Source organism: Thunnus albacares, chromosome 13 (genome assembly GCF_914725855.1).
Source record: "Thunnus albacares chromosome 13, fThuAlb1.1, whole genome shotgun sequence".
NCBI classification, from domain to species: domain Eukaryota; kingdom Metazoa; phylum Chordata; class Actinopteri; order Scombriformes; family Scombridae; genus Thunnus; species Thunnus albacares.
In genome coordinates this window covers 13,706,871-13,726,328 of record NC_058118.1, presented here as the reverse complement: position 1 = coordinate 13,726,328, position 19,458 = coordinate 13,706,871, and the positions used below count along the sequence as shown (strand labels likewise).

Sequence of the window (19,458 nt, the reverse complement as noted above, 5' to 3'; positions counted from 1 at the left end):
GCCTCACTCCTTTGATACGATGAGGTATGATGAGGCTTCAGGTTGACAGATGCATTAGTGTCATTGTTATACAGTAGGTTCTGGATGGATTGAGAGGGATGTGCATTATTAGGACTTTAACAAGTGTATTTCCACGTGTTAAATTGCTAACAACATGATTTAATGTGTTGACATCATCACTTGGTAGCCTGCTATGTGAATGTACCATGGCTGGTGTAGGATAAACAGTTTTTTTTTTTCCACTAGAGCTTTTTTCAGAGAGATTCAGAGATTAGTCAGAAAAGGTAAGTATGAAAAAACTTTAAAAAAAAAAAAAAAAAAAAAGTCCAAGATTTACATAACTATTCTTCCAATGTTGCTGTTTTTGTATTCAGTTTCAAATTAATGGCGCAACCCCAGTGAAATGCTGTTTCGAACTCATACATTAAGTTTGGTGGCAACGAAATTCACCACAACTTTAACCTCAATCCTGCCAACTGGTGTACCCGCAGACCTCAGAGATCTACTCTTTGTCATAATTCAAAGGTGCTGTATGTTATCTACGACTTCCTCAATCAGTTTGTTCCTGATGACTAATTGTTTTCTGTTTCTGTTTTAACAAGTACTTTTTTAAAATACCAATGTAAAGGGGTCCCATCAAAAGCGCCCAATTCCACCTATGCAGTTTTAATGGATGGAAGTATTTATTGAGTTTATTTTTGCCGTGGGTCGTAATTTAAAGTATCACACACTATCAGGGGTTGCAGGAGCACTCTTGTCAGTCATTTTGAAGGCTTTGTGGAAAGATTGTGGGCAAAGTATATACTTTCGTTTTAAACAATATGCAAATTAAATGTAACTTTCCTAAACTAATAATAATTTATTGTTTTGTTTTCTTTGTTTGTTTGTTTGTTTCAGACGACGTTAGTTACATAACCAATAATGTTTTGAGGGTTAACATTTTTTATGATGGTTGTTTCTTACAGTGGTTCATTCTTGGGCTCCCCGGAGACCCCAGTCTGTAATCATTGTATGTTAATGAGAGTTAAACATGAAGACTTTATCTGTTTTCTGCAAAAGTCTAACAAAATCTGGAGAACTGTATAGACCAGCTGGGTGCTTATTCATCACCTCTGGGAACCTGACAGCCAACTCATTGAACCCCATGGTGCTTATGTCATGCATTAATTTTATCGCACGTATGTCCATTAGGCTACCCTAATTTCCCAGTGGGCTATCTCAAAACCATCATATAATAATTAACGCGAGACGACTGAGTGGTTATTATCCCTGCACGTCTGATACCGGAGGAGGCGGTCACAGTCACCGTTGCTGCCCTGTTGCTGAATAGGAGGACTGTTTTCGTTTGCAGTTTCATAAGTGCAGCAGAGTGCTTGCACGGAGGAGTCAGCGGAAGTTTCCTCTTGCTCTTTTTGAACCGAAAACCCGCTAAACACTCTAACTGAGCAATCGTCCGAACATGGAGAGGACTTTGTGGCTGCTGGCGAGTTGTTTGTTGTTTCTCGTCTCCTCCGGCGCTGAAGGGAAGCGCAGCAGGGAAAGAGTTTACTATGTTGGGATCATTGAGGACACGTGGGATTATGCACCAAGTGGAAAAAACCTGCTGAACGGGAACGACGTCAAAGATGATGAGTGAGTTTCTGGTATAGTTGTTTTGGAAAATTATATGCGACTATATTATGAATGTGATTGTGATGCGTTTTTGTATGTATATATAATTTGAATATCAAATTCACACATGAAGAGTTCAGAGTTGAAGATTATAAATGCTGTGGAATAACACCAAAGATGCCCAATATAAAAACAGAAAATAAAAAAAAAGTTTTAGGTCCAAAGTGATGTCATCCTCCCAGGGTGTGATAGTGTCTAGACAACCCAGTCTACCTCTGACTGGGTTGTTGTGTACTCTGCTGGCTGGAGGACAGTGCTTGACTGACTAACAATGAATGACTGCCCACTGTCATGAGATTAGAGGCTTCCTTTGCTGACCTAAATGAAACAAGCTGCTCAAACAGCTACTTCTCATCTAAATGAGAGTTTGCATCACACCACTAATACTGTGATACTATATGTAAAGTTACTGTTATTTAAGAATGGATAGAAAGATGTAAAAGCCCGGAAGGAGCTCTGTATGTAATTGTGATGATGACCTTTTAATGTATTTTGTAGTCAAATTTTAGATGGACAGTCGAGCCCAGAAAATCATAATGTTATCATTTACAGTCATTGTTATAATTTCTGATCACAGTTCAGATAGCTGAATGGGGGGTATCTATAAAATGAAAATGAATGGGGTACCTGTCAATTTTTATTTGAGTACCAGTTTGTTCACATAGTGATGTTTTGGAAGTTCAAACTTACTGTAGACTGCAGACAGACAGCATCCTCCACTGCTTTGATTAAACTGTAATTAAAAGTACCAAATAGATCCAGTTGTAGATCCTAATAGTTAGAGGGAAAATGAGGATAAACTGATGGACTGTTTATTACTCTTATGAAAAGCCCAAGTTGAAATAAAAGCCCACCGTGTATCTCTTTAGGAGCTGGTTTTGCCTGCTTTGTGCATCTTTCATAAGCAAACATATTATGGATATTGTTATAGATATATATTTTTTTTAATGTGATGGGCTGTGATTGCACCACACTTCATCTCATCCCATAAGAGAGCTAAATAAGTTAGAAGCATAACGCCCACCTGCATCCTTGCAAAATTCTGGACTTTCCAGGCTGACTACATCAGCCTGCCAGCCTTCCCTCAGTGAGCACTCAAATTTCACTCAAGCAACTTTACGCAACACTGCTTGTACTAAAACCAAGATATTTTAGCATTCATTGAATAATATTTTTTAACTTTCTTCAGATATCATATTAACCATTATCATATTATTTTCCTGTTTTAGATATTATTTCCTTTGTCCTGCAACTGCATCTGAGTTGGGTTGCATGTGCTCACTGTCCGCCTTCTTTTAGTTTGGATATTATTTAATCCGTAGGCAGAGGATTTATACAGTAGCACAAATTGTGTTTGCCGCAGCTCCAGTAACAGGTTATTATCTCACAGAAACGTGTCATCACAAAGTCTAATTGGTAGATAACTGCAACCAGATACTATTTGTTTTGTGGCATCACAGCTACAGTTAAGGGATTCATGACTTAGTCCATGTATGTTTTAAAATGAAATTTAATTTGTTATTGACAATAAATGATAAAATAATAATGATAATGATGAAAGATTAATCTGAGCCTGTTGTGAAATCTTAATGAGTGCATAATGCACAAACAATCATATAGTGTGCTAGAGTGGAATCACACCATTTGCCATACTTGTGTTTTGCTTTTTTTAATACTTGTAATACTTTGCACACAGTTGTATAGTTAGTTACAGTCATATTGTCTATATCATGATGTTTGTATATAATGTTTCTCATACTTATATTTACAGAAGTGTCTTTATTCTGTTGCTCTCTTGCTTTTTTAAATTTATTCACGCTTCCTTTTTTTCAAAAATATGTATGAAGCGTGATAAGGGGATAAAACCACTTATCTTTATGAAATCTTGTAATATGACAATAACCTGACCATAATCTTAAGAAATACCCATCAAAGCAGAAGTAGTATTTGTCTCTCTTGTCCTCCTACACTCCTCTTGTGTAACTACTGCTCTATCTGTATCTCTTACACTCTTTTTTTTCTTTCATCCGTTTCTATTTCAGACATGCTTCTATATTCCTGGAGGGTGGAGCCCACCGTATTGGCAGTGTTTATAAGAAGGCTATGTTCCGACAATACACAGATGACACATACAAGCACCTGGCCCCCCGACCCGCCTGGTTGGGCTTCCTGGGGCCCATACTGCGGGCTGAGGTTGATGACGTTATCATAGTCCACCTAAAGAACTTTGCATCCAGGAACTACTCTATGCATCCCCACGGAGTTTTCTATGAGAAGAATTCAGAGGGTAAAGTGCACATAGAAACACACATACTGCATTTACACACTGAGAGACGTGCAATATCAATCAGGGTTTGATTCTCAAATGGTTTCAAAGGTTCTAAATGAGATATTCCCCAGATAGAAATGACACCTCTTCATGGAAAATAATATAACTATATTAAATAGATTTTCTGCTAAAATGGATACACAGTATTAAAATGTATTAAAATGTTACAAAGACAACTGTAGAAAAATCTAGATGATCTAGCAATTGTTTATATGACTTTGATATTTGACGTTCCGTGCTAGGTTTCATGAATTGTAGCATTGGTGATATTGCCACAGATATCTAAGAGAGGAAGGTTAGTCAACAAGTGAAATCGTCCTGCTAAAAACAATTTCCTGTAAGTGAGTGTTTCATTCAGGCCATGGCTTTGTTTATTTTTGTCTTGGAAAGTGAAAGTATAATAAGAAAATGGAGAACAAGATCATTATCAAGAGGTGTGTCTCACCGTACAGTCTTCAAGTTTTGGCATTACTGCAGAAGCAGTACAGCGTGACACTTTGCGTCCAAAGGCTCAGTGATAACTTGGTTACTGGCTCTGCATTGTCAGAAACATTATCCAGACACATGGATATAAGATCCATTATTAAGAGTCGATTTAAGTCAGTGTGAGTGCAAATTATCATAGAGCACAATTTCAACAGCTGAGTGGCTCTGAAGTCAAATATATCTCTTAAGTGTCTTGAACTTTACAGCTCTTTGTTACGCAACAAGCCCCCATTTCCCGTCTGAATGTATAAACAGCCCCTTGAAAAGGAAGGGAGATGTAGGGTTAGGAAAAATATAAAAAAGGGGGTGGAATTAAACTGATAAAATCGACTGTGGTAAACTGTGTCATGTGATGAGTACAAACTGGTACAGAGTTCACTGCCATCTGTCACCAAGACTGAGGTCATTTATGTGTTTGTGGAGGCTGACAGAGATAAGACCAGTAGAGGAAATGAATATGACCTAAATGGACATTCACAACATTTTATGCATTCCTTTGCTGCTTTTAGTTTCTGATTTCAAATGGTGAAGGCAAACTTGTAAAACTTGTATTTTACAACAACAAACGCTCCGTAGCCCTTTTGTTTGGTTTGTCTGCTGACATAAAGTGGTAGCAGAAAGACTCAACTGCTCTTTAAACTGATATCAGCATAAATATTTTATATTTGTCTACCAGGGGCGCTCTATCCAGATGGAACGTCAGGCAATTTGAAGAAGGACGATTCTGTTCCTCCGGGAGGAAGTTATACCTACCGCTGGGAGGTCAGGCCAGAATTCGCCCCCACAGATGATGATGCCAACTGCCTGACCTGGGTTTACCACTCTCACATAGATGCCCCCAGGGACATTACCACAGGTCTTATAGGGGCACTGCTCACCTGCAAGAAAGGTATGTGACTACATGTTAGGAACAACAGTACATTAGAAGACTTTCTATTATTACCTTCTAGTAATAATATTATTAGTATTATGATTATTAAGACTTTTTAAAATTTCCTATGAAGTCAAATCAAATTTAATTGTATATCCCTTAATCTTAATTACAAATACAATCACTAAGTGCTTCCTCCACCCACGATAAAACAAACATCACCTTAAGCCCTTAATGACAATAATGAAAAAACTGCCAAGAAAAACAAAGATGGTGGAATCCACAGGGAGAATTACACAGAGATTTACCCCACTCTCAGGTCTATCATCCATGATTGTTGCAGTTTTAAATGTGATTCTGTCTGCGCTTGACTACATAGATATGTAGCATTTTAACCCTTAGCTTGCATGTTTTGTCTGTGTCTCATCTTTCTCTTTGACTGCAGGAATCTTGAAGGAGACTAATGAACCAGTCCAGTCTCTCAAAGAGTCGGCCCGTAATGATGTGGACCAGGACGTCTTCCTGATGTTCAACGTGGTGGATGAAAACATGAGTTGGTACATGGATGACAACATTCAGAGGTGCGGTGATCCAGCTGGCGTCGACCCCGAAGACCCAGACTTCGAGGAGTCAAACCTGATGCACGGTGAGAGATTAGTGTTTTTCTGATTGTTTAACTCTAAAACGACAGATTAAGTTGGATAACAAGAAAAAATATTAGTTATTCTGAAATGAAATTTGATTTATTTTAAGTTTTTCACAAAATCTAAAAATACTTCTATCTCAGTTTTCATCTTGTCCCACATCCCCTGCACCCTGTTACCCCTACATCCTTTAATATCCTATGTTATATGAGTCACTGTTACAAAACTGAGCTGTCTGCATTGTTACATTATTTAAAGTCTTTCACAATCAAGTCACCTCACATCAAACTTTACATTACTAATTCTTTAAACAAAGTATATAAAAGAAGGTTTAAAGGTTGAATTTGTTGTGTTTGTCCTTCCCTCTAACATCTGCCTGTGTTTTTCTTTGTGTGACAGCTATTAATGGGTACATGTTTGGTAACCTGCCCGGAATTGAGTTATGCCAGGACCGTGCAGTGGCCTGGCATTTGTTTGGCATGGGTAATGAGGTAGACATTCACTCTGCCTTTTTTCATGGGAATACACTGCTGGACCGTGGCCACCGCACCGATGTCCTCAGCCTGTTCCCAGCCACGTTTGCTACAGCTGAGATGGTCCCAAAGTCAGGAGGAAAGTGGCTGCTGACCTGCCAGGTTAATGACCACTTGCAAGGTAGGGCACCTGACCTTTAACCTCAGTGTCACCTTTGACCTCTCTGCTCTGAGACTTTATGAGTTGTGCAGCGTTAATGACAGTGGAGAGTGCATTTTTGGGAGGTACTGCTAAAGCATAATGTCACGAGCCTTTCCACAGCAGCTCTTGTACTTTAAACATGTCAAGACTTGCTGTGTTGTAGTTTACGGTCTGTTCAAAGTCTGTTGAACATAGAACTGAATGAGCCATACTAGCTCAACTTCCGTGAGATAAGAAAGTTGAACGTGTTATCTGAGCCGTTGAATATTTATTATTTTATGGACAGTTAAACATGAACCGATAGATTTGTCAGGTTGATTTTCAGTCATTAAGATTTCTTCAGGAAGGTTTCATCACAAGCATTTACACTGCACATGTGAATTATAGGTTGTGAAACGTTTTTGTGTGTGTGTGTGTGTCTCTTCATCTATTCCAGCTGGGATGCAGGCCTTTTATGAAGTGAAGTCATGTGGCAGTAAGGCGAGCTCCACAGGGAGGAGCGGCATTGTGAGGAGTTACTACCTGGCAGCAGAGAAAGTCGAGTGGAACTATGCTCCCTCAGGAAAAGACGTGATAAACAATGTACCCCTTACTGACCCCGACAGGTGGGCAGGCAACTTGTTGAATTATGAGTTTCTCTCTGTTATATAATACATGGGAACCGAAAGATATGGAATTCCAAACCCTACCAAACACACAGTGAGTTAGCCCCCTACATGGTAGTTAGCCCACATAGTGTCATGCCAGATTTCTCCCAAACTACTCAGGTTATCAGAGGCCATTAATGTCCATTAAAGTTGCTTTACTGTCTAAACTGGTGTGCTCATCGCAGTCAGTCAGCCCAAAACGGTTGTTGAGAATTAGACTGCTTATATCTATTTGTTTTTATCCAAATCTAACCAAAAAAGACATTTTTACTGCATATACTGTTGCCAGACATGTATAGTTTTATATAACCTCAGGTTTTAAAATGTGAAACTATCCTGTTGTCATGTTTGAATAATGCTTAGTTTCCTTAAATTGTGAAAATATGACTTCATTTTTCTGTCAGGGTGAAGATAAGGGTTAACCCTAAACTAAATTTATATTACACATCTGGAACAGATCTCTTAACAACTGCATAAATGTCTCCCGCACCTAATGCACAGTAATCTCTGTGTTTTATAAGTACAGCTGTATTATTGTGAGTCATGTATTTGATAAGAATATTGCAGTCTGAAAATATAGCCAACCTCAAATTCTGTAAACCTCAGTTGTTTGAAGGCTAAGGTAGAAGTACAGGAGCTAAATCACTGAGTAGATAATCACTGTTTCATTTTGGGGTGAACTATCCCTTTAAGGCTTGCAAAACCTGAACAGAATTGCTGGTCTGTGTGTACGGCCTCTGAACAGGGCTGATTATATTGCATGTGAGCTGGTCCCTGTGGCGAGGCAGTTTTGTAGTGTCTAGCGTAAACAGTGTGGATAGTGATTCACTTGTTGTTCTGTCTTTGTTATTGTTCCCTGACCTAGCACAGCGAACCCCCTCTGACTGGCCAGCTGTTTGTTCTGTTCACTTTCTCTCTACTATGAAATTCCACACCTTTGCGTTATCCAGGCCACTTTTTATTACAAAACCACATCACGGTCTTCCTTATTTACAATATATTGTGCTATCTGCTTTTTCTCTCCCACACTCCCCACCCTTTCCTCTCAGTGCCGCAGAAATATTTTTTGGCAGAGATGATGGTAGGGTCGGCGGTAGGTACATGAAAGTGATATACAAAGAGTACACAGACGATACCTTCACCACCAAAAAAACACCAACACCTGATTCTGAACATCTAGGACTCTTAGGTAAGGCCTGTCTTTTCGTCAAGTACTGAATTTGATGAAATCAGATGCCACACTTCTGTACCTTATACTCTCTGGTACACTGGTGTCTTGTCTTTCACATATGTCTTTAAAACACCTGTTTTCTGGTTATATTTGTCTTCCGCGTTTGTCCAGGTCCAGTCCTAAGGGCCGAGGAAGGAGACACTCTCAGAGTGACATTCATGAATAAGGCTGATAGAAATTACAGCATTCAGCCTCACGGTCTGCACTATGACAAACGCTTCGAGGGAAGCAGCTATGGGATTGGTGAGAAAGCTGCCAGTTACCTATAACTGAATTTCAAAATATGTCAAATTAAAAGATTTTTGTGGACACAGTGACTGACATTGACTACAAACACCTTGTTATTAGTAATCAGTAATTTTGCCATGTAAAAAGAAAGTATTTGTAATTCAACTATTATTTTTTTATCAAACATACAATTATAATTCAGTTTTACATCAGTGGCATGACTGGTGACCTAAACAGTCAAACAATATGATTTTATCTATTACCAAGTTAGTAATACAACATTAAAGGTTCTTAACTACACTTTCATCACATTTATTGAACTGAGAAGAAAAAAAGACTATAGAAACTTTATGCTCACTTAAACAAGAGACAAGAACACTGGACCTATAAGCTAAGTGATGAGGAAATATCAATTAATCCCTTTGGCTAGTCTGTGCAAATGGATAGATGACTGAAGTGGTGCCAGACCTGATAACTGCAGTTCTTTGTGCACAATAGGTGTTGACAAGCCTGGCTCCCACGTTGGTCCAGGGGAGAGCTTCACCTATACCTGGCAGGTGCTGGAAGGTCCATCTTCATCTGATTCTCCGTGTATTCCCTACTTGTACTACTCTGGCACTCATGCCGCCGATGACACCAACTCTGGATTAGTGGGACCTCTGCTTGTGTGCAAGAAAGGGACGCTGGGGGAGACAGGAAAGGAGGTTAACAAACACTCTCACACAGAGGAATATAGCAAATCATCTCTTAAAAGAATCTATAACTAGTAAATGTTTGCTTTTAAATGATTCAATCGTGAATTGCCATTAATTTATTTTCAATCAGTTAACTGAATAATTTATTGAAATTGAAGATTAAATGAAAGGTTAATAGTCTTTGTCTGGAAATTGGGCCATTGCAGATAAGATAGCTAAAATGAGAACAAATATACTGTGCTGAAGTATAGCAAGTTAATTTAACAACGAAACATGGTGAGGAGAAAAGAGTTTACAATTTTGATGCTACATTAACATTTGCATGTTCAAAGATGCATGTAAAAGCTTTTTAAAAAAAGTGTAAAAAATGTTATGGTGTTAATGATAGTGTGACTGTGTGTGCTTTGTTAACAGAGAGGTGTGGATAAGGAGTTCTTTCTTCTGTTTTCTGTCATGGATGAAAACGTCAGCTGGTATTTGGAAGAGAATATCGAGAAGTTTGGCAACAGCATGTCAAATACTACTGATGAGCTCTTCCAGGAGAGCAATAAGATGCATGGTAATCACTGTTTGGCAAATAGTGTGTTGTTTTTACCTCATTGCCTGTATTTGATTAAAATATTATGTTAGATTGATACAGATTGTAACATTAGCATCATATTTTGAGTGCCTTTTCTGGTATTGTATTTGGTATTTTCTTTTCATTTTAGCGGTAAATGGGCTTATGTATGGGAACCTTCCTGGACTGGAGATGTGTGCCGGAGACAAAGTTAGGTGGTACACCTTTGGGCTTGGTACAGAGGCAGACATCCACGGTGTTTATTTCGAGGGGAACACCTTCAAGAAGATGAATACAACCCGAGACACCCTCAGCCTGTTCCCTCACACCACTTCTACTGTCGCAATGCAGCCAAACTCTCCCGGTCAGTCATGTTACTCTTTACGTACACACACTCATAAAACACCACATCGCTTTCTCTCATTATCAGAGTTCAAACATGCTTGGTTAACCTTGTGTGCATGTCTTCCTGAAACAGACAACAGGAAGTGTGGTCTATAACTCATGCTTAACCACAACACAAACTGGTGCAGGAAATATGAATACATATGTATTGTATTTAGTATTTATGTTATCTACAGTATGCTGACATATATCCCAGATATTCATCCCAGCCCAGTCAAAGGAAAAATGCTACAATAAATGATGCTGAAGTTGTCAATTTCAATCAAGACTTTCTAAGATCACCCCCTTTGTTTTGTGAATCAGTTTTACTTAGGTTTAGATCTTTAAGGTTAAGAAAAATATTGTTTCATGAAATCGCTGACATCAGATTTTTGCTGCAGTCATGCTAGGCATCAAGGGAAAAGAAAAAAATCAGTTCAGTGTAACAGAGGATGCAGTACAGAGCATACATGTGACCTCAGGTCTATGGAATTTCCGTTCTCCATTTGAAGGACTTATGCAATCACAACTTCCCACAAATTGTTTGCTTATAAGATACTGTTTTGCTTTTTCTGGATTACTCCAAGATCAACAAAGGAAAAGTGGCAGCAATATAAATTAAGGAGTAAACTTTAACATCCAGTTGCTCAGATAGCATACAAACACACTCTACAGGTATAGAGCACAACAATGGTGATAATATACAGTCTACCCATTTCAAGCTAACCCTACATATGTAGACATTTGCAACATACTGCAAACCACAAGCTAAAGAATCCAACCATCACCACATTTCAGTGGAATTCCCCAAATAGCATGCCAATTTCTTCTGTATGGGGCCTAGAATGGGTTCAGTGCAACACAGAAGAGAAAAAAAAGATGCTGATCTAACTACAAGCAGCAATGGCTGCAAACCAAGTGTGTTTTTTAATTTTTCATTTCAATGATAGTTGCAGGGGTGGAATGCAACTAAGTACATTTACCCAAGTACTGTACTTAAGTACAAATTCAAGGAAGTATACAACTTTATACTTCCACTCCACTGCATCTCAGAGGCAAATATTGTACTTTTTACTCCACTACATTCGTCTGACAGCTGTAGTGACTAGTTAGTTTTCAGATTGCAATTCTTCAGTGAAAACCATGCATCTCCAAATTTGGTGATTTTGAATGTGAATGTTTGTGAGAAACTGAAAGTGTTCCTTTATGGGTTACTCCTACTTCTTAAACTAAATAAACTATTTTAAAAACCCTGTTGGACTAGCTGAAAAAAGCTGTGTCACAAAGCTGAAAACAGGGCTGTTTTTCTGAGCTTGTGGAAAGTTGACTTCTTAGAGATACATGGTTCTCACAGGACAGCGACACTAGAAACATATGATGATCTTATAGAATATGATGTATTACTGTAGATTAAACTACCCAATGGTATATAAAGTAGTTAAAATTAGCTCAACCTGAAACAACTACAGCAGTAAAATGCAACATACACATTAATGCAGCAGTAATATTAATCCAAAAACATCATATATAATAGTAAAACATTGACATTTATCTGCAGAATGAGTACTTTTACTTTAATTAAATTTTGCTGATAATACTTACATACTTTTATCTAAGGTTTTGAATGCAGGACTTTTACTTGTAGTGGAGTATTTTCACATTGTGGTATTGCTACTTTTACTTAAGTAAAGGATCTGAATACTTCCTCCACCACTGGATAGTTGACACTTTTGGTTGTAAGTCAAAGCATCATTATATTACATTCATTTGGCAGACATTTTTGTCCAAAGTGACTTACAATAAGTGCATTCAAATTGAATAGGAACAATGGTTAGATGTAATCAAAACTTGGAAGTGCAAGCCTCCCAAATAAACTAGTGAAGCGTGTTCAGAGAGCTACCTTACAAATGCTTAGTTGAAAAACACAACTGTGCAATGCACACTTCAGTTGCAGATGCACATAGGATAAAGCTCTTTCTCAGGAAGCATCTTCTTCTGACTACAAAAATATCCATTCATGTGTCCAAATCCTTTTACCTCTTCTCATTTTTCCTGACAGGTGTTTATGAGGTGAGCTGCAGAGTAACAGACCACTACTCAGCAGGCATGAGGCAGCAGTACAAAGTGAACATCTGCCCTGGATACATGTTTAACCACACACGCACAAAGCCGACCAAGATCGTGCAGTATTTTATCAGCGCTGAAGAAATAGAGTGGGACTTCTCACCTAACAGAGCCTGGGAGCAGGAGAAAAACCATGGCACATTAGAGGACAGGTGTGTGATCAAGATAATTGTAGGATGATGTGTTTCAGTGTTGGTGCCGGAGCCTGTGATTTGTGGCATAACTTATTACTGGTTGTTAATGGAAGCAAATTGGTACATGTCTCCCAGTCCAGGCAATACTTTTTTGGAGAAAGGGAAAGACAGAATTGGCTCACGCTATAAGAAGGTCGTGTATAGAGAATACACTGATGATACCTTCAAAGTTCAGAAGAAACGGCAGCAAAACCAGCAACACTTGGGAATTATGGGTAAGTTTAGATGCTCTTTATGTTATTTTTGATCAAGAAGAGATTGAATAAGAACATCTATTCATGAATACATCCAGACATGCATGTGTTTTCTTTTCCCCTGTAGGTCCAATAATCAAAGCAGAGGTAGGAGAGCAGATCGTGATCACATTCAAGAACAAAGCCAGCCGGCCGTACTCGATAAGCGCACATGGAGTAAAGGCCAGTGGCGCACACGTTCCCGTCGAACCTGGTGAGAAATATATAATATAGAAATAAATAGATTAAATGAAATGCATGATGTCACTTGTGTTTTCTCAAAAAGAGGTAGTGCTGCAAAACAATGGCCTTTTCTCAGAAGAAGTGAGATTGATATTTGTTTGTCTGTGTTTGTTCTCTTCCCTTCAGGCTACATAATTGAGTTGACGTGGGATGTTCCTAAAAGCTCTGGTCCAGGGGTCTCAGATCCTAACTGCATCTCCTATGCCTACTACTCCACTGTAAATTTCATTAAGGTACATGTTGCCTGTATATAATAAAAGTCCCATGGAAGCAGACAATTCACACTGTGTGCAAAAAGTTTTTAATTAACTTGCACTTTAAAATGGGAGTTGAAATATTAGATGACAGAGCAGGTTCATTTGTTTATGTTCAGGATCTATACAGTGGTCTTCTGGGGCCTCTGGTGGTGTGCAGACCCGGGACTCTGCAGCGAGGTAAAGGCCCCGACAGACAGAGGGATGACGTGAAGGAGTTTGCTCTGCTTTTTATGGTGTATGATGAAAACCAGTCCTGGTACTTGGAAGACAACATCAAAAAATACCTCAACATCGACCCTGATACCATTATGGAAGACGAAGGCTTTGAGGAGAGTAACATGATGCACGGTAAGAGATAAGAAGAGTGGGAGGGGGAGGCACAGAGAGTAAAATTCTCTTATCCATGACATAATTTAACTTAATGGATTGGCATGAAATTTGGTTCACATATTCATGCCCCCCTCAGCTGTTACAAATGTGGTGATCCCTCAACTTTTCATCTAGCGCCATCATCAGGTCAAAATTAATTTAAATTTATCCAATACTTTGGTTTATGACCTAATACCTGCCAAACTAAAGGTTAATCAGTAAATGTTAGCATGCTAACATGCAAACTCTGATATTGAACCTGGTAAACATTAAACATTAAACTTAGCATTGTCACTGTAAGCACATTAGCATGCTGATGTTAGCATTTAGCTCCAAGCACTACTGTGCCTACGTGTTGTCATGCAGAGCCGATATCATGATTAGAATTTAACAATAATACAGCACTTTTCAGAACAGGTTTCAAAGTGCTTAACAGACATAAAAATAAAAAATAAAATAAAATAAAATAAGGTAGAATTAAAAAACAAAATTAAACAAACTATTCAAGAGTATGCAATTTGAATTCAAATGTTTTTAAGAGTTATTTGAACTAACAAACATTTGGAAAGTAGAACTTCAACATCAACTTCATCAACTTATTGTCCCCAAGGGGAAATTTGTCATGAAATATAGAACAAACAGGCCCTTAAACATAAGACACATAAGACATAATAAAATATATGAAACAAATAATGAAAATATCATAACACAGAACTTAACATCTAGATGTGCAAACCAAGCCCTGTGCAATACCTATACCACAAAAATCATATTAAAAGTAAGAGCAGCAATAATCACAATAATTATGATAATGCTGTGTAATTAAAACACAATGCCAAGCTCCAGTGCAGGAGTGTATAAACCTGTAATTACTCAAATACACAGGTCTATGAACACACATATTTCAGACACAATACACACATAAACTAAATTCAATTCAATTTAGGACTCATTCATTCTTATGCAATTTACCTTTAATAAGTGTTTTTATGTTTTTGTTGTTGTTTGTTGATGACTGCACGTCACTGTCTATGTGTTTTGGTGTGAGTGTGTGGTAATCTCCATGTGTGAAATGTCTGTTGAAGGGATCAATGGCATGCTGTACGGTAACCTCCATGGACTGGAGATGACACAGGGCCAGAAAGTTGACTGGTATCTTCTTGGCATGGGCAATGAAGTTGACATGCACACCGTTCACTTTCACGCTGAGACTTTTACCTACAAGGTCAGCCTCACCATCACAAATAAAGTCTAATATTATGTAGAAATAAAACAGTACCAGACAAATGATCTTTATACAAATAATACAGGTCTTATCAGGAAGTGGATTTGGAATGCAGAAAATATCCCATCCTTTCACAGTCATACAGTGTAGAACTGGTCTATTTGATTTAAATGAAATAATGAGATTCTGATATTGGATGTGCTTGTTATCTGTGTGAGCTCACACAAGAAGTTTTTAGTTCCCTTTCTCAGTAATGACTTCCTATTCTTTGTTCCTCTCTGTTTCCTGTATCTTATGTGGGTGTGTATCAGACGGACCGCGTGCACCGTGCAGATGTCTTTGACCTCTTCCCCGGGACTTTCCAGACCGTTGAGATGGTGGCAGGGAACCCAGGGACTTGGTTTCTCCACTGTCACGTGACTGACCACATTCACGCTGGCATGGAGACCACTTTCACCATCAAAGGTGTGTATGTGTGTGCGAATGATGATGTACATATGTCAGTCTCACACATGCATGTGCATTCACATATGGGACATAGTTACTGAAGAGGATTTCTCTAACATGTAACTTCTGCTTTTTTTCATTTACAGAAACCTCCCCACATGGTAAGATCTGTTTTATCTCATGACTAAATGATGCACACAAGATTGCAAAACCTCACAGCGAGAGTCAAGTATTTTGTTCATGTCAGCACTGTGTTGATATTTTAAATATGCTCGTCACTTTGTTAGCACATTAATGTTACATCACATTACATCTAAATTATACAAGTATTTACTTTAATTGATATTAAGGGAGTGTCGTGGAATTGCTGCTAAAACACTGGACACAAACACAGAAATTAAAGCACAGACAGTGATTGATCTGAAAATGAACGAAATTATTATTGATCAATTAGGAGGCAGAACTCACACAAAGCGAATCATTCCTCTGTCTCGCTATACAAAGCCAAACTGACCTTTTTATAGTCTTTAGAGACAAAGAAATGATCATTGATTGGTCAAATCATATAAAACTTATGGATTGCAGCCACGAGATACATTTACATGCACATATATGTTAACTAAGAGCCACAACACCTAAAGACACAAATCAAGGAAGAGCCTAAAGCCATATGTGGCCTTTGACCCCTTAACATGTCCTGTTTACTCCAAGACACAGAATGGTACCTTATTTGGGCCTAAGCCCGGATGGAAAGAGAAGTGGTTCACCTAAGGGACATTCCTTCTCCCAGGCACATGCAAACATTAGCAAAGGAGAAAATGGGAGGTGTTTAAACAAATATTTTCAGTCCATAAGTATAGTGACAACTGTAGTGATTGTATCAAACAGTATCACTGTGCCTTCTTGTGTCATTTTAAAGGACTATTTTGTTAAGAAAATAGTCTACGACTATTAAGACTACTAATAGTGTAATTTGATCCGCTCACGGCCATAGCATACCATTCATTTCTCTCTTTCTAGGTCAACACAAGTCAGAACATTGGACAGCAAGTATTGGACTTTCTCTGTCTGTGCTGTTATGCAATGGATGTTTTGTTAAATGTTATCTATCTTTGCTTAGCTGAATGTATTGAATAAGGCAAAAAAAACATGCCTTTTTGCGTCATGCATTCCTTTAGAGTTGTGACACTGCTAAAAGATGTAGTGCAGCACATAAATTAATAAATTCTTGATGATATAAACTTTGATAAGGATGAAATCAATTCCGAGAGACATTGTTGCATTAATGGTTCCTGTTATAAAGCCCTTATTAGACAAAATAAATATGACATATAATATACATAATAAATCTGAGATGTTCTGGTAAAACTGCAACATTGAGTGCATCACTAAGTTCGGTCACATAATTTCAATTATATGGCAAACACACTGGTGAGGCGTTGATGTAAAATGTTTCATTGTTGGCTTATCCTGTCCCCTCCCTCTTGTCTTCCTTTTCCGTTCTCTTATCTAGTCATCTTTCATAATGCATCACCAGGAACTGAAGGCTGCATAATGACTCTGCTGCTCTCACTGGCACTTGGTCTCATGGCTAGTGGGCTAAATTGGCTGCACTAATGAAGGGATTCTGACACTGGATTGTATGTGTGGTCATCATTAATGCACTTAAAGAAAAAAAAAACAAAATAGGGGGAAAATCACTGTTGTGTATGTGTTTGTGAGAGGTTATATGTGTAAATATTAAGCAATTATCAAGCCAGTAAAAATACTGTATATCAAAAACTGTACAATCATGTATAAAGGTATAAAGTTCAAAGTTATTTTATTTACTCTGACTTAAAGAATCAATTTATATTTGTGGATTGTTTCTGTGTTGCTCTTGTTTTCTGGCATTTTGCACTGTTTGATGTGATTTGTGTGGCTGGCTTTGCAAAGCACTACTGAACCAAATATTTGATTCCAGTTATGAATGTGTAATAAAGACATTTATTCAGCTTTGCTGTGATATTTGTTTTTTAGTGATTATGTTCACTGTCACATGTCATTTTTCTATCATGTGCTAGCTTTACCAAGCACCACAAGGTGGCGTTAATTCAATTTGGAAATAAAAAGTTGCCAAGAAAACAGGTCAATGACTATTCATTTTCTTATTGTGTACAGCCCTCCATTCAACTATACTGCATGTTTAACTTTAGCTCCCTGTGGAGAATTGAAATGTTATTATTTTTTATTAATTTTACAGTGATGTACTGTTGTAATTTAATTACATCTCAGACGATTAAATTCTGTCTTGAAAATCTGTGGTGTCCGATATTCTGTGTAGGTAGCTGATCAGATCAATAAATGTTTTTGATAAGATGTAGGAAATAAAACACTGCACTAGTGAGGAATTGTAATGAGTTTGTAAATAACTGTTAAGTAAGGAAAGATAGTGATACATCCACTTCTTGTATCACCAGCAGATGATCTGTTAATGGTTGATAAGCACACAGTCTGATTGGTTAATCTAGGATTGATAGATCAAATTCTCCATCGCCGTGAATGATTTTATAGGATGCCAGATTGAAAGAAAATTTGAATTTCAAACTGGGTGGTTTTTACCTTTAATCTGTGACACTGATCATAGTAACAGCACAAATTACCATATCAGTGTAGGATCAGATAGGTTCACTGTTGGTCACTCAGTGGTTTATTTGCATATTGATCACAGGTCAGTGCAGCATAGTGTTAATGTACTGCAAGTGGGCAACCAATTGTCTCCAACTTGCAGAACAGCTTTTGACTGCCAATGATGATGATTTAACCCTTGCTTTCAAACAAACAATAATTTCCCTCCGAGACTTCAAGCAGATAGCTGTATATTTCCTAAGGCCAAAGACCAACATTTAAACCTCAGCTTTGCTTGGGTAAATCTTCTAGTTTCAATATTTTTGGCTATATCCATGACAATAAATGGCAGGGCTTTGTGGGTGCTCTAGGCCTAGACCTTTAGATTGGAGCTCCAATAGATTTAGACTGGAGTGCAATAATAGCACCTCCAGTCCAAGAACTTCAAAAATGAATTCACACTAAAATGAAGTGAAACAGTGTTACCTTCAGCCCAGACAACGTCCTCCCAGTCTTCCAGACAAAAAGGCAAGTTGACATGACCGACCAATAAGGCTTTGAAAAACAAACCAGATGAAAACCCATGAACAACAATGGGGAAAACCAGAACAGAGAACAAGTGTGTATTTCTAAAAGCTTTATACAAGCATACCTGTCACTAAAAAAAAATAAATAAATAACTGTACCATTCATTTGGTGCTGTTGGCGACCACCTATGTGGCCTATGCCACGAACCGCCCCTGCCAAATGGGACAATCAGCAGGCACATTGCCTTCACATCAATGCAACATTAAGGATTAATCCTATGCAAGATGATTAGAAACGACTGTAGCGCATTTAAATAATGATTTTCGTGTCACATTAGTGACTAAAACTCCAAACCTCAGACCAGGTGTGGATTTATTGATTTTTGGGGCTCCAGGCAAACTGTCTTACTTCATTTTCATCCCTTCTCTAACCAGGAATGTTGGTATTGGCAGTGATAGAAAAAGTACTCAAAACTTTTTTCTAAAGTAAACTATTAACTATTAACTATTATCAATGGTAAAACTGTTAATACCATGCAGTAAAAGTACAGTTAAAGTCTTGCATTCAAATTTTTACTTAAAATTTAAGAGTAAAAGAGATGTTATTAGCACAGTGTACTTCAAATTTCCTAACATCTGTGCAAGGTGAAGCTTTTAATTCTAACTATATAATGCTAAATAATAATGCATCATATTTTTATAGTTATATTTTCTGAGTAAAATCTGAATCTGCAACTTAACCAGTAACATTTAAGACAAATGTAGTAAGTATGCAGTTGCATATTTTTTTTTAAGTGCTTTTGGGGCCTTTT

The 19,458-nt window shown here is 37.9% G+C and overlaps 1 protein-coding gene across 3 annotated transcripts; it reads left to right on the top strand.

The window, feature by feature from the left end:
- Window positions 1-83: 83 nt before the first annotated feature.
- Window positions 84-17,811, top strand: hephl1b (hephaestin-like 1b). 3 transcript variants are annotated; one of them, XM_044370019.1, is made up of 21 exons: window positions 84-284; window positions 898-1,632; window positions 3,714-3,958; window positions 5,163-5,375; window positions 5,803-6,003; window positions 6,401-6,655; window positions 7,113-7,281; window positions 8,373-8,512; window positions 8,666-8,797; window positions 9,281-9,486; window positions 9,892-10,036; window positions 10,188-10,400; window positions 12,480-12,696; window positions 12,814-12,953; window positions 13,060-13,185; window positions 13,341-13,447; window positions 13,588-13,819; window positions 14,926-15,065; window positions 15,377-15,530; window positions 15,659-15,673; window positions 16,533-17,019. In XM_044370019.1, the coding sequence occupies exons 2-21, from the start codon at window positions 1,460-1,462 to the stop codon at window positions 16,634-16,636; spliced, it is 3,327 nt and encodes a 1,108-aa protein (XP_044225954.1). In that variant the 5' UTR covers window positions 84-284; window positions 898-1,459; the 3' UTR covers window positions 16,637-17,019. The 3 variants fall into 3 exon arrangements, with proteins under 3 accessions (XP_044225954.1, XP_044225952.1, XP_044225953.1); XM_044370017.1 differs by lacking the exon at window positions 16,533-17,019 and adding an exon at window positions 17,026-17,811 and having other exon boundaries at window positions 87-284; XM_044370018.1 differs by lacking the exons at window positions 84-284; window positions 16,533-17,019 and adding an exon at window positions 17,026-17,811 and having other exon boundaries at window positions 888-1,632.
- The last annotated feature ends 1,647 nt before the right edge of the window (window positions 17,812-19,458 follow it).

Coding starts and splice junctions, on each gene's coding strand:
- hephl1b (XM_044370017.1), top strand. CDS start 1,460: ATGGAGAGGACTTTGTGGCTGCTGGCGAGTTGTTTGTTGTTTCTCGTC. Junction 6,656..7,112: donor GGTTAATGACCACTTGCAAG/GTAGGGCACCTG, acceptor CATCTATTCCAG/CTGGGATGCAGGCCTTTTAT. Junction 8,513..8,665: donor TGAACATCTAGGACTCTTAG/GTAAGGCCTGTC, acceptor GCGTTTGTCCAG/GTCCAGTCCTAAGGGCCGAG.